General features: G+C 39.6%; 2 protein-coding genes and 1 pseudogene across 4 annotated transcripts in view; all 3 read left to right on the top strand.

Annotated features, from left to right (window-relative positions):
• Positions 1-4987: 4987 nt before the first annotated feature.
• On the top strand, positions 4988-5106 carry LOC119001737 (uncharacterized; annotated as a pseudogene).
• Positions 5107-5620: 514 nt separating this feature from the next.
• Positions 5621-13264, top strand: part of ZC3H11A (zinc finger CCCH-type containing 11A) — a 45849-nt gene continuing 38205 nt past the window's right edge. Inside the window, exons 1-3 of one of the 3 annotated variants that reach the window (XM_037067134.1) lie at positions 5621-5764; positions 11570-11623; positions 12957-13016. The gene's annotated coding sequence lies outside the window, so the exon portion shown is untranslated. Of the gene's footprint in view, positions 6242-11569; positions 11624-12689; positions 13017-13264 lie in introns of those variants that run through there. The other 2 variants (XM_037067133.1, XM_037067135.1) reach the window with 2 other exon arrangements.
• Positions 6236-12613, top strand: ZBED6 (zinc finger BED-type containing 6). The gene has a single exon (XM_037067131.1). The coding sequence runs from the start codon at positions 7504-7506 to the stop codon at positions 10432-10434; it is 2931 nt and encodes a 976-aa protein (XP_036923026.1). The 5' UTR covers positions 6236-7503; the 3' UTR covers positions 10435-12613.

Here is a 13264-nt window from a genome sequence, read left to right as displayed (position 1 = left end):
ATGAATGCATGAATAAGTGGAATGACGATATGATGTATCCCTCTCTCCCTTACTTTCTCACTCTCTCTCTCTAAAATCAATTGTTTTAAATTTTTAAATGAAAAAAGAATATCCATATTACCTATTGGGTGCACTCATCTGGCATTATGACCCGAAGTTGTAGGGCCACAGGTCGTATCTTGATATAAGTGGCATGTAGATCATGGAGAAGAAACCAGGTTTTAAATGTTTGGAGCCAGAAGCTAGTTCATGGAAAATTCCTCCAATTATCACATATACAAAAATTTTTTGTAGACTTATTTTTAGACAGAGGGAAAGGGCAAAAGAGACGGACAGAAACATCAATGTGTGGTTGCTTCTAGGGTGTCACTTAGTGGGGACCTGGCCTGGAAACTAGGCATGTGCCCTGACTGGGGATGGAACCAATGACCCTTTGGTTTGCAGGCTGGCAATCAACCCACAGAGCTACACCAGCCAGGGCTCATATATATATAAGGTTTTAAGTGGAGGATTCAGTTATTACTAACACCTGGTATGGTAGCAAGACCTCAATGATCTCTGCCTCCTTAGTTCCTCCCACATTATGTCAGGGTTGAGCTGTGTGAGTAAGAGAATTTGGAATAAGTGATGATGTATGTCACTTCCAAAGGTAGATCATAAAACACATTGCACTTACAGCTTCTGTCTTGGTCTCTCTCTTTTTTTCCTTTGTTCTCTCTCCCTCATTCCCTCTCTCTAGTTCTGGAAGAATTCAGCTAGCTGCTCGTATCCTGAGCAGCCCCAGGGCTGCTGGGCAGAAACTGGTGTCCCTTTTTAATAGCTGCTGGAGTGAGCTTGGAAAGCAATCCTCTAGCTCCAGTCAAGCCTTCAGATGACTTGCAGACCTGGCGAACAACTTGATTATAACTTCATAAAAGACCATGAGCCAGAATCACTAGCTAAACTGCTCCTGAATTCCTGTTCCACAGAAACTGTGAGATAAAAATAGTTTGTTGTTTTATGCCACTAAATTTGGGGGTATTATACAGCAATAGATACCGTATTTTTTGGACCATAAGATGCACCTAGGTTTTAGAGGAGGAAAACGGGAAAAAAAAATTGAAGCAAAAAATGTGGCAAAACTTCTTGCCAAGATGGAGGCATAGGTAGACACACTGTGCCTCCTCACACAACCAAAATTAAAGACGACAATTTAGAAACAAAAAAAAACAACCAGAACTGACAGAAAATTGAACTATATGCAAGTCCGACAAACATTCATCCAGACCTGTAAGAGGGGCAGAGTCGGCAGCTGGGAGAGAGGGGTCACGGCAGGAATAAGTGGTGGCTGGCAGACCCCAGGCACACAAGCAGTAGCTAGCAGACCCTGGGTGCAGGGAGGAAATGAGCTGACTCAGTGAGGTGCACAAGGTAGCTGGCCAACTGTGGTCACACATTCCTGTGCAGATAAACCAGGCGAAAACGGGCAGCAAGACAGACTGCACAACCCAGGGCCCCAGCGCTGGGAAATAAAGCCCAAAAGCACTGATTGAAAACACTTGTGGGGGGTTGAGGCGCTGGGAGAGACTCCCAGCCTCACAGGAGAGTTAGCTGGAGAGACCTACAGGGTCCTAGAATGTACACAAGTCCACCCACCCGGGGACCAGCACCTGAAGGGCCAAATTTGCTTGTCGGAAGCAGCAGAAGGGACTGAAATCCAAGAGAGAGCCGAGCAAGTACAATTATTCCCCTCTCTGACCCTGCCCCCAAATACAGCGTCACAACCCAGCGACTTGGGTTGCCCTGCCCTGGTGAGCACCTAAGTCTCCACCTCTCATACAGGTGCAACAAGACAAAAAAAATGGTTCAAATAGAAGAACAGATCAAAACCCCAGAGACAATATATCTAAGTGACCAAGAGATAGCCAACCTATCAGATGCATAGTTCAAAGCACTGGTGACCAGGATGCTCACAGAATTGGTTGACTTTGGTTGCAAATTACTTGAAAAAATGAAGGCTACACTAAGTGAAATGAAAGAAAATAAATGCACAGGGAACCAATAGTGATGAGAAGGAAACTGGGATGCAAATCAAGGGAGTGGACCAGAAGAAAGGAAAAAAACAACCAAACAGAAAAGAATGAAGAAACAAGAATTCAAAAAAAAAATGAGAAGAGGCTTGGGAATCTCCAGGACATCTTTAAACATTCCAACATCCGAATTATAGGGGTACCAGAAGGGGAAAATAAACAGCAACAAGTGGAAAACTTATTTGGACAAATAATAAAGGAGAACTTCCCCAGTCTGGCAAAGAAAATAGACTTCCAGGAAGTCCAGGAAGCTCAGAGAGTCCCAAAGAAGTTGGACCCAAGGAGGAACACACCAAGGCACATCATCATTACATTAGCCAAGATTAAAATGAAGGAGAGAATCCTAGAAGCAGCAAGAGATAAGGGGACAGTCACCTACAAAGGAGTACCCATCAGACTGTCAGTGGATTTCTCAAAAGAGACCTTACAGGCAAGAAGGGGCGGGAAAGAAGTATTCCAAGTCATGAAATCCAAAGACCTACATCCAAGATTGCTCTATCCAGCAAAGCTTTCATTTAGAATGGAAGGGCAGATAAAGTGCTTCTCAGATAAGGTCAAGTTGAAGGAGTTCATCATCATCAAGCCCTTATTATATGAAATGTTAAAGGGACTTATCTAAGAAAAGGAAGAAAAAAATATGAACAGTAAAAAGATAGCAAACTCAGTTATTAACAACCACACCTAAAACAAAAAGCAAACTAAGCAAACAACTAGAACAGGAGCAGAACCACAGAAATGGAGATCATATGCAGGGTTAGAAACAGGGGAGTGGAAAGACAGAGGGGGGAAAAGGTACAGAGAATAAGTAGCATAGATGGTAGGTAGGAAATAGACAGGGGGAGGGCAGGAATACTATGGGAAATATAGAATCTAAAGGACTTGTGACACATGGACATAAACTAAAGGGGTGAATGGTGGGGAGGGGCTGTGGAGGGTGGAGGGGAATGAAGGGGGGGAAATGGGACAACTGTAATGGCATAATCAATAAAATGTATTTAAAATAAGGAAAAATATTTAATAACATAAATAACATAGTATTTCACCAATGTAAAGGTAAAGCTAAATTTGGACTATAAGACACACACCCCCATTTCCCCCCAAATTTGGAGGGAAGGTGCATCTTATAATCCAAAAAATACGTAAGTAACACATCTAGTAAAAATGGCAGTTCTCTCCTGGCCAAGAATATATTCAATAATTCAATAATTCAACAATGTCTGAGTACTTATATTTATATGAAACTGGATAGATTTCCCCAAATTTGGCAATAATTCTATAATATTTAAGACATTACTAATAAATTGTGAAGTTAAAAGAAACTTTTCTAAAGTATCATAGATAAAATTGTTTTTAGTAAAGATGCCAGAGGAGTGATTTATTTTATTCTCTTTATAGAAAGTATTACAAAATTGTTGTCATATGAATAAGCAATCAAAGCATATGCAGCTAACAATATAGAAAAATGTATTATAAATGTATTAGTAAAAACATTGCCTTTTTTGAGTTTGTAATGTATGTGATACAAAGTTGTGTTTTTTAATGTGTAATTTATCGTGATTTTCTTTACTAGTACTTTTGAATTAATTTTGTCTCAGTAATTGTGCATTCTTTTTCTAGTGGGGTCTATAAAACCTTGGCTGTTATACTAGTCCAAAATGTTTTGTCAATTACTTACAGAAGAGGTCTAGGATTGTTTGAAATTAATTGAAACTTGAAGTGGGGTTTGAGTAAGAGGAATCTGTGCCCTTGATCTGGAAAGACACTTCACCCTCATAACATACAAGGCCCACATCTACCTGCTGAGAATCCCGTTTGTGTATATTAGGGAGAGGATGGAATCCTCCTGTGGACTGCACCCTGGCCTTTGGAGGACCACCTCACTAGTTCTCTCTCTTTCAAATAGCCCCAGGCTTTTAACTTCTCTTCTCTTCAATATCCATTTGTATTTTCTTTTCCCCCATTGGGAGAAACTAGTGGAAACTATATTTCATTCATTCTAAGATGTACATCCTTCCCAAATCTACCATCTCTGATCAATGGCCTGTCAGAGTTCAGTTGCAGGGTTTTGTTTTCTTTCAGAAGTCTGTGAAATAGGATACATTTTACAATGCCTTAGATTTGATGAAATATGATGTAACTATATGTAGCATATTAGTCAGGCATCAGCTTAGAAAGCCCTAGGCTGGACACCCCTTCAAAGTTTGGGAAGCTTTGTGTTAAACTGAAAAAATAAAGGTGCTGTGGCATGGAGAGAAATTGGTCACCAGCAGCCTGCCTGTGAAGTCTGGTTGACATGGCAACCACAGAGTGTTGTTATGTAAGGTAGGAACTGAGTCTAGAATTCCAATGCTGTGACTTCTTACTTTGAAAGAAGATAAAAGCCTAGGTGTGAGGAGACTCAGGACCCCACTGTCGGCTGGCTGGACTCCTTCACCAAGCTGGTAAGTGGCAGAAAATGCCCAAGAGCAAATAGAAGGTACCTGGAGTCCCATTTGCTTTACCATCAAGTGTACCCATCAAGTGTATCCTCTCTTAGTAGCATAACTGTGTCCTTTTGAGTTCAGTAAAATGTTGCCACCTAAGCAAGTTGAGTCTCTAACTCTGGGCATTTTAGGCTCCTAATTTATCAGTGTAATCTATTTAAGTATATTTGACTACAAAACAGTTAGAATCAAGAATCAAGAATATATGTTAAGTTAATGAGATTATTTCTCAGAAATGAGATGAGATTTAAACTTTCTATTCTTTACATTAGAAAGAATAGAAAACTTTCTACTATTTACATTCTTACAATAGAAAACTTTCTTTTATTTACATTTTTAAAAACCACTCATATGTAACACTTTCATCATTAGAGGAAAAAAGGTAGAAACAGTCAAATAGGAAAATACAGGCTAACGTTAATAATTGAGGAGGCCATCGCCTCTCAGCCTTTTGGCTAAGATCAAGTGTTGTATCTGCTCTTATCAGTTTAATAATTGAGGCGGCCAAAGCTCATCAATTCAAATCCAATTTCAAAGCTCAAATCAAAATTCTTCCTTTTTGTCCCCCAACCCTCATGTTTGGTGAGCATGAATTGTTTTTCCAATACGAAAATTTGTTTTAAGAACTATAACACCCCTAAAGCCTAACTTCCCTTCTTCAAATAAAAACAAGTGCACAAATCCATCAACACTGAATGGGAAAAGTTGTTTATTTCTAAATTAGATGGCCACACAGTTGGGACATCCACACAGATGTCCACACATGATTAAGCAAATACTTTTGGTAAGCAAAAACTGATCGCTTACTGTCTGACAGACAGTTCTCCTAGCTTCCTTGCTTACTACCTCATTTGATTTAAAAAAACTTAAAAAAAATCAAAGACGGTTTCAATAAAACCGTTACCTTTATAAAACGCATTCTTCGGAAAGGAAGGTTGCCTAGCAACTCTCCTCCCACGTGACACTGCGACCAGGGCCGCCATCTTAGCATCGCCTCATAAAGGAACTACGCCTCCCAGAATCCTTGTGATTGCGTCGTGCTGGCACTTTTACCGCCCGGCCTTAGAGCTGAGCTTGTAGTCGGGCGCCATCTTTGACGCTGGCAGTTTCGGATTTTTGCTGGTGTGCTGTTGTGAGGACGGCGGAGGCTAACGGCTAAGAAAGAAGAAGGACGTGGTACAAGCGGGAGTCGGGGAGAGTGTCCTCGGTTCGGTAAAGTTTCTGTTCTCTGCTAACTAGACCCGTTTTTTGATTCCCTGGTGGCTTGGGGCCGGGAGGTTGGAGAGTGGGCGAGGGGAGTGGCTGCGGCCTCCCCTCGCCCCTGGGTCGCTGCCTAGCCCGGGAAGTCACAGCGGGTCCTTCGCCCCCGCCGTAACGACAACCCCTCTCTTACCCTCCCCCCACTCTGGTCGCTGCCCTCATCGGGGCGGGCGGGGAACCCCGGACGCCCAGTGTTCCCGTCCACCCCACCTCCACCACAACCCACCTCGCCCCACCCCCACTGCGCCTGCTCCCTTCCCAGCCAACCTTCCTCCCCTCCCCCACATCCGGTGTTGGCGAAACTAGGAACCCAGAGCAGCCACTGCAACCGTCTTGCTCCTCGACTCCCGGAGTCAGAACTGACACCAGATCGCCTTCTTCGGGGCCGTAGTTTCCCTAGTTTAGCGAACCCCCACTGCTTAAATTAACGTGAGTGCCAGGAGCTGAATTTACATACTCTCATTCCTCTCCAGGGTCCCACTACTTTGGAGGTTTTCTCCAACTCCACATGCAGAAAGCTACCTACCTTATTCTGGTATCCTACACCCCTTCCCTACCTTAATATTCCCAGCCCTCAGCATCGGAGTCAAGAACAACAGGGACACTTCTGTGTTCGTTGTGAGATTGATGAAACCGTAATGAAGAACACCCCCTAAACTCCCGTAATCGGTGCGGATTCCTATGGGGGAGGCCCCTATCACTGACATCCTCCAGGCCTTGGTTCTGGACCTTGAGAGGCTGTGGAAATAGTGAACTAGCGATGCTTTTTAGGGTAAATGTATGTAGGTATTGGGGGAAGGGGAGGGATCAACTGAGAAGGAATGGAAGTGGTTTAAAACTCATTTCAGTTTTTGCTGTTTATATATAGTCCAACTTATGAGTTACTCATTTACAGGCCATAAAACTTCTCCAGACTAAAAATGTCTGAAAACTAAACTTGGATTAATTCTTGATACAAACGGTAAATTAAAAGCGTCCCGTGACCTTGATTTTAATTTCACTCATAAAGCACTTCTTTAGCCACCCACATTTTTAAAAACTGTTACTTTTAGTTAGAGCTGAGAGGGGTTAATTAGAATTTGTTGTTAATGACCAGTATGTGGAGTCTGATTTAGCGGTCCAGAATTGACTTTTTGGGTTGTATTGACAATTCACAGTCCTAAATGATCAATGTTGAAATGATGCACTATGTTTTTGTTTAAATGAAATGTCCTGAATATTAATTTCAGAATTAATGGAAATTGATGTTGCTACTGTGAAACATCATAAAATACATATTTTAAAAGCTGAAGGCATTTCAAGCAGATATAGTTCTTGATGAAGCAGAAAGAACGGGAGCAAGGAATTTGGAAAACCTGGCGTCTAGCTGGTACTGAGCAACTTTATGACTCTGGGAAAATGGGCCTCAGTTCTTTTTTCTGTAACATGAGGGAATTGGACAATTTGAATTCAGAACTCAGAAAGTTGGACGGGATCTTAAAACCCTCAGAGAAAGATTTGGGGAATGTTCTCTATTGCTGTCACTTTTCCTCCAAAAATAACCTGGCTTGGAAGTCATTGGTCCAAAGGGAATTTGATTCCCCATAGAAATTGGAGACTAGGTAATGCAAGTAGAGAGGAACAGCTGTATTTCTGCTTGAGTAATAAACCTGCTAACAGATTCTGGTATAAATTTTGGGGACATAAAGAGAATGAGTGTATGTACCCTAAGTGTACCAATTTCCTCACTCTCTCCTGGCAGGAGATGTAGCAATTTTAGTGGTGCTGGGATTCTGGGCTGTGTTTCTATTAACTCTAATACAGATAAAGAAGATATGGTAGAGAGAAAGATGGTGGCAGAAGGAATGGATAAAGAGGCAAAATTGCCCGCTAAAAAGAAAAGAAAGAAGGGTTTGCGACTAAAGGGGAAAAGGCGACGAAAGAAATTGATCCTTGTGAAAAAGTTTAGTAAGGATTTGGGATCTGGGAGGCCTGTTGCAGATGCCCCTGCTTTGTTAGCTTCCAGTGCCCCTGAGCGGGATGAAGAATGTCTTTTTGAGAGCAATATAGAAAAACAGATCTACTTACCTAGTACTAGAGCCAAGACCTCCATTGTGTGGCACTTCTTTCACGTTGATCCCCAGTACACCTGGCGGGCTATTTGTAACCTCTGTGAAAAAAGTGTTAGCAGGGGTAAACCAGGCAGTCATCTTGGGACATCTACTCTTCAACGACATCTGCAGGCAAGGCATTCACCTCACTGGACAAGGGCCAACAAATTTGGAGTCACTAGTGGGGAGGAGGATTTCACTTTAGATGTACCTTTATCTCCCTCTTCTGCTGGAAGCAGTGGAAGCTTTGAATATATTCCTACTGATCCATTAGATGATAATAGAGTGGGTAAGAAACATGATAAATCAGTATCTGATGCCCTGAGGGCGGAAAGGGGGAGATTTCTCATCAAAAGTAACATTGTCAAGCATGCCTTAATTCCTGGAACAAGAGCCAAGACATCTGCAGTTTGGAATTTTTTTTATACTGATCCTCAGCACATCTCAAGAGCTGTGTGTAATATATGTAAAAGAAGTGTGAGCCGAGGCAGGCCAGGTTCTCACCTAGGAACTTCAACACTTCAACGACACCTACAGGCTACACATCCCATCCACTGGGCTGTTGCCAATAAAGACAGTGGTGCAGTTGGAAATGGATTAGATGAGGCTGAGACTGAAAGAAATCCCTTGAATGATACTTTGCATGGAGAGAAGTCTACAGGCAGCCAAGACTTAACAGCTGAAGACCTTAGTGACTCTGATTCAGATGAACCTCCTGTGTTGGAGGTAGAAAATAGGAGATCTGAGAGTCCTATTCCTGTTACAGAGCAAAATGTTCTGATGCATGCCCAGGAAGGAGAAACAACATACTGTGAAAAGTCAGTCTCCAGTCAAATAAGTCAGGCAATTATTCAAATGATTGTGGAGGATATGCATCCTTACAACTACTTCTCAACCCCAGCCTTTCAGAGGTTCATGCAGATTGTGGCCCCTGACTATAGGTTACCATCTGAGACTTACTTCTTCACTAAGGCTGTACCTCAATTGTATGATTCGGTCAGAGAAAAAATTTTTTTAACTTTGGAGAATGTTCAAAGTCAAAAGATCCACTTAACTGTGGATATATGGACCCATGACCCATCCACTGACTATTTTATTGTGACTGTACACTGGGTCTCCTTGGACACAGCACCTTCTTCCAATATATCCAGTTTTAGGAAATGGGCAGTGCTTTGTGTAACAGGTTTGGCCAAAGACTGTTTGGTAACCAACATTTTACAAGAATTAAATGACCAGATTGGTCTTTGGCTTTCTCCTAATTTCCTCATTCCCAGCTTCATTGTTTCTGACAATTCCTCTAATGTGGTTCATGCAGTCAAAGAAGGTGGTTTTACTCATGTACCATGCTTCCTGCATTGTTTAAATATAATCATTCAGGATTTTTTCTGTGAGCACAAAAGCATTGAAAATATGTTAGTGGCAGCTAGGAAAACCTGTCATCATTTTAGTCATTCAGTCAAGGCTCGTCAGATACTGCAAGAGTTCCAAAATGATCGTCAACTGCCGTGGAAGAATTTGAAGCAGGATGAAACTGGCCATTGGATTTCTACCTTTCATATGTTAAAATGGCTCTTGGAGCACTGTTACTCAGTTCACCATAGCCTTGGTAGAGCCAGTGGTGTTGTACTCACCTCTCTTCAGTGGACTCTAATGACTTATGTTTGTGATATTCTTAAACCGTTTGAAGAGGCCACACAGAAAGTGAGTGTAAAGACCACAGGATTGAATCAGGTGCTACCCCTAATCCATCATCTTCTCCTTTCCTTGCAGAAACTCAGAGAAGATTTTCAAGTCAGAGGTATTACACAGGCCCTCAATCTGGTGGACAGTTTATCTCTGAAACTTGAAACTGATGCCCTACTAGGTGCCATGCTCAAATCTAAGCCCTGTATCTTGGCTGCTTTGTTAGATCCGTGCTTTAAGAATAGCTTGGAAGACTTTTTCCCTCAAGGTGCTAATTTAGAAACTTATAAGCAGATCCTTGCAGAAGAAGTTTGTAATTATATGGAATCTTCACCAGAGGTCTGCCATATTCCAACTTCAGACGCTTCCGGTCCCTCAGCTTTAGTAGAAACTGATTCATTTACTTCATCTATAAGAGAAGGCACCTCCAGTTCAGGGTCCATTGATAGCTCAGCTACAGATAATTTTAGTGTTGGAGGCAAAAGTTTCATGTTTCCTTCTGCTATAGCAGTAGTGGATGAATACTTCAAAGAGAAGTATTCAGAGATCTCAGGAGGTGATGACCCTTTGATTTACTGGCAGAGGAAGGTGAACATATGGCCGGCTTTGACCCAAGTTGCTATTCAGTATCTAAGTTGCCCTATGTGTAGTTGGCAATCTGAATGTATCTTTACTGCAAATAGCCACTTTCATCCAAAACAGATCATGAGTCTGGACTTTGACAATGTAGAACAGTTGATGTTTCTGAAAATGAATTTAAAAAATGTTAAATATGATTATTCTACATTGGTTCTGAGCTGGGATGCTGAGAATGAAGTTGTTCAAAGCAATGAAAAAGAAATATCTTAATTTCTTTTTCCTTTCTCCATTTAAAATGGGCAACTTCTTGCTCTGTTACTATATTCTAATTGCTATAGTTACATATAGTTAACTAATTAATATTCTTTATACATGAATCTAGGGAAATCTGAAAATACAAAAAGGGCTGAAACTTCCTTAGAGGTAATACCGACAAAATGAAGATTAGCTTTAATGATTTCATAGTACTAACTCGGTTTGGCTGTCACTTGAAATTTTGTGTATACCATGTGAGAAAAATATTTTTTTAATTAAAAAATATAGTGCAGCATTGAAAGTCCTTGGGCTATTTCTGACTGGTAAACTGAACTAATAATTAATTGGTTTTAGGTAAAAATTTCTCCCTATATGGAAAGTTCAATTGCTCTGATACCAATGATATTGGGGGGGGGGGAGCATACTAAGCCGATATTCCTACCCCTGCCCCCATTTTTCTATTTCTTTAAAAATCCTATTTGTCCTTACAGCTTGGCAAAAACAAAACTCACAGAATTGTTTTACATTTGGAAATTTCTAATTGCCTCCTCATACTGGTCAGCTTAATAATTTCAAGTTATTGAGTTACCATTTATAGGATTGAATCTATGTAAATAAAAGAGGAACATTAGAAAACAGGAAAATTACTTTTAATCCTGAATTACCTTTTTATTCTTTATAAAACAGTGTAAAAACAAATTGTATAGGTACTTTTGCCTAATTATGAGGTAAATGATGTGGTAAAAAGTTCACAAAATTGAAAAAGATTGAATGGGAATTAAAAGTCCCATCCATGAGCATAGTATTCCTAGTATCCATTTTTCAAAGAATGTTTTTCTGATTATTAAGTGATCTTAAATGCTTTTAAAAATATACTGAATTATCCATAAAACAGTATTCTTAACTGTGAAGTTGTTTTGACCTCTATTAACTAAAAAGAAACAATATTTTCATGTGGTAGAAATCATTTCCTCACTGGTAAAATGAGAGCATTGATCTCAGTGATTTTTAAGGTCCTTTCCCACTCCAAAAGTATGTTTCTGTGATTGAGTGGGAGGCCAGAAAATGATGACTTTTAATAAAAGTCTATTAAAAGTTTCAGACGGAATAACTAATGTAAGATCCCAATTTTTCCTTTTTTTCATTTTAGATTTGGGGATATTCCCTGCCCAAAAATTTCCTGGAAAATTGACTAGTATTAAGTGTGAGTAAAAGGTGTCCACTTTTTTTAAGTTTTGATTTTAGTTTTGTCTTGGATAGTATTTGGCAAGATTTAGCCTAGAAGTAATGTAGTATCTATTACATGAGCATCAAAATTGCTTTGTTACTGGGCTGGTTTCAAAATTTAGAATCATTTCTATGTATCAAATTGTTTTTTTTTTTTTTAATGGTAAATGTACCATTGTGGAATGAAATTTCAACTTCAAAAGTTTACCCTTTTACTAACTGGAGTAAATGGATAATTAATTACAATGTCTTTAGCTGTAGCCATCAGTAGTAAAGAATTTGAAACTAGGCTGCATATGCAAGCCTTTGCAGGGCCAATATTGAATTTCATGCCGGTTGACACTGGTGTTACTGTAACAGAAAAAAAAAACTTCCCTTAATAGAAGCTTTCTGTGTTTTGACAGTGCCAGTTCAGTATGGCTATAATGCTGCTCTGCCTTCTACAGCTTGCTGCACCACTTTGTAGTTACTCTGTAACTAAACGTTTCTATCTTTTTTGGTTAAACACTCCCTGAAGATGAAAAAGATGATAACGGTATACATACATCCATATTTATACACATTGATATATGTGTAAGGATTTCCCTTCATCTTTATTTTGTGGGCTGGGCAAAATTTTGTGTGACATATTAATATGCTTTGTAATACTTTGGTAAAAGAGTAAGTTCACTACTTTTATAATGAACCCATATCTAAAGTCTTTTGTAATGTATTTTAAAAGGGAAAACTTAACCAAATGTTTTATTTCTACACATTTGTGTGTGTGTGTGTGTGTGTGTGTAAGCCAGTTAGTATATATGTATGTCATGTACATAAAACACTTTATATTTTTACATACAAGTATGCTTTTATTTATACAGATAATAAAGATGGGGGAAGATTTCTGTTTTTTTCTTAATAGGTGAAGAAATCTTGAAGACCAGAAATTGGATCTTATTGAATTTTGGTGTTTGTTTGTTTTTTTAATTTTTTTTCTCTCTCTTTTTTTCTTTTTAAATTATATTGTTCAGCTCTGGAAGATGGATTTTTAAAAAAAATAATCTTTTGACTCTAAAGTTCATACTTAAATGAACTTTTTTTGTCTTTTTTTTTTTTATTTTTGTTTTTGAGGAGATAACTAGCACTAGCTGTCTCCAGTCTGTGACAAAGGTTATTCAAATGGACTTAATCTCCCAGTAGTTGGGAGATGTTTTAAAAACACATCCTGTGTTTGAATTGTGGCTGAGAGGTTTCCTTGGCAATGTGAGGAGGAAAATTCTTTCTGCCTCATTATTATTAATTCATGGATTGAGTGTTGGTTCGACCTACAGGCGTGATAGATTGGAACTCAGTGAAGATACAGATGTTCCTGTTGAAAACAACCAACTAATGTAAGTGTGGAAATGGGTTTTTTCTCATTAAAGGAGTAAACATTTTTGTAATTTATGGCATAATTTTCCTGGATCAGAAAGAAATTAGCCATTGTCAAGACATTTCTTGTCTTGTAATTGTTTATAAGCTTTTGGTTTGGGGTTAGAGGTACTTCCTCCCCCTCTTTTGGTAATGTAGTACATGCACATTATAAAAACAGTATAGCCAAGGTGAAACCTTGTAATTCCATCTCCTCAGAAATCTCCTT

This window comes from Sturnira hondurensis, unplaced genomic scaffold, assembly GCF_014824575.4.
Source record: "Sturnira hondurensis isolate 20B ecotype Veracruz unplaced genomic scaffold, ASM1482457v3 Scaffold0017082, whole genome shotgun sequence".
In the NCBI taxonomy this organism is placed as follows: domain Eukaryota; kingdom Metazoa; phylum Chordata; class Mammalia; order Chiroptera; family Phyllostomidae; genus Sturnira; species Sturnira hondurensis.
The sequence above is the reverse complement of the archived record's forward strand: the minus strand, read 5'-3'. Positions and strand labels throughout refer to the sequence as shown.

Bases quoted from the DNA above. Each gene is read 5' to 3' on its own strand.
- ZBED6 (XM_037067131.1), top strand. From the start codon at position 7,504: ATGAGTGTATGTACCCTAAGTGTACCAATTTCCTCACTCTCTCCTGGC.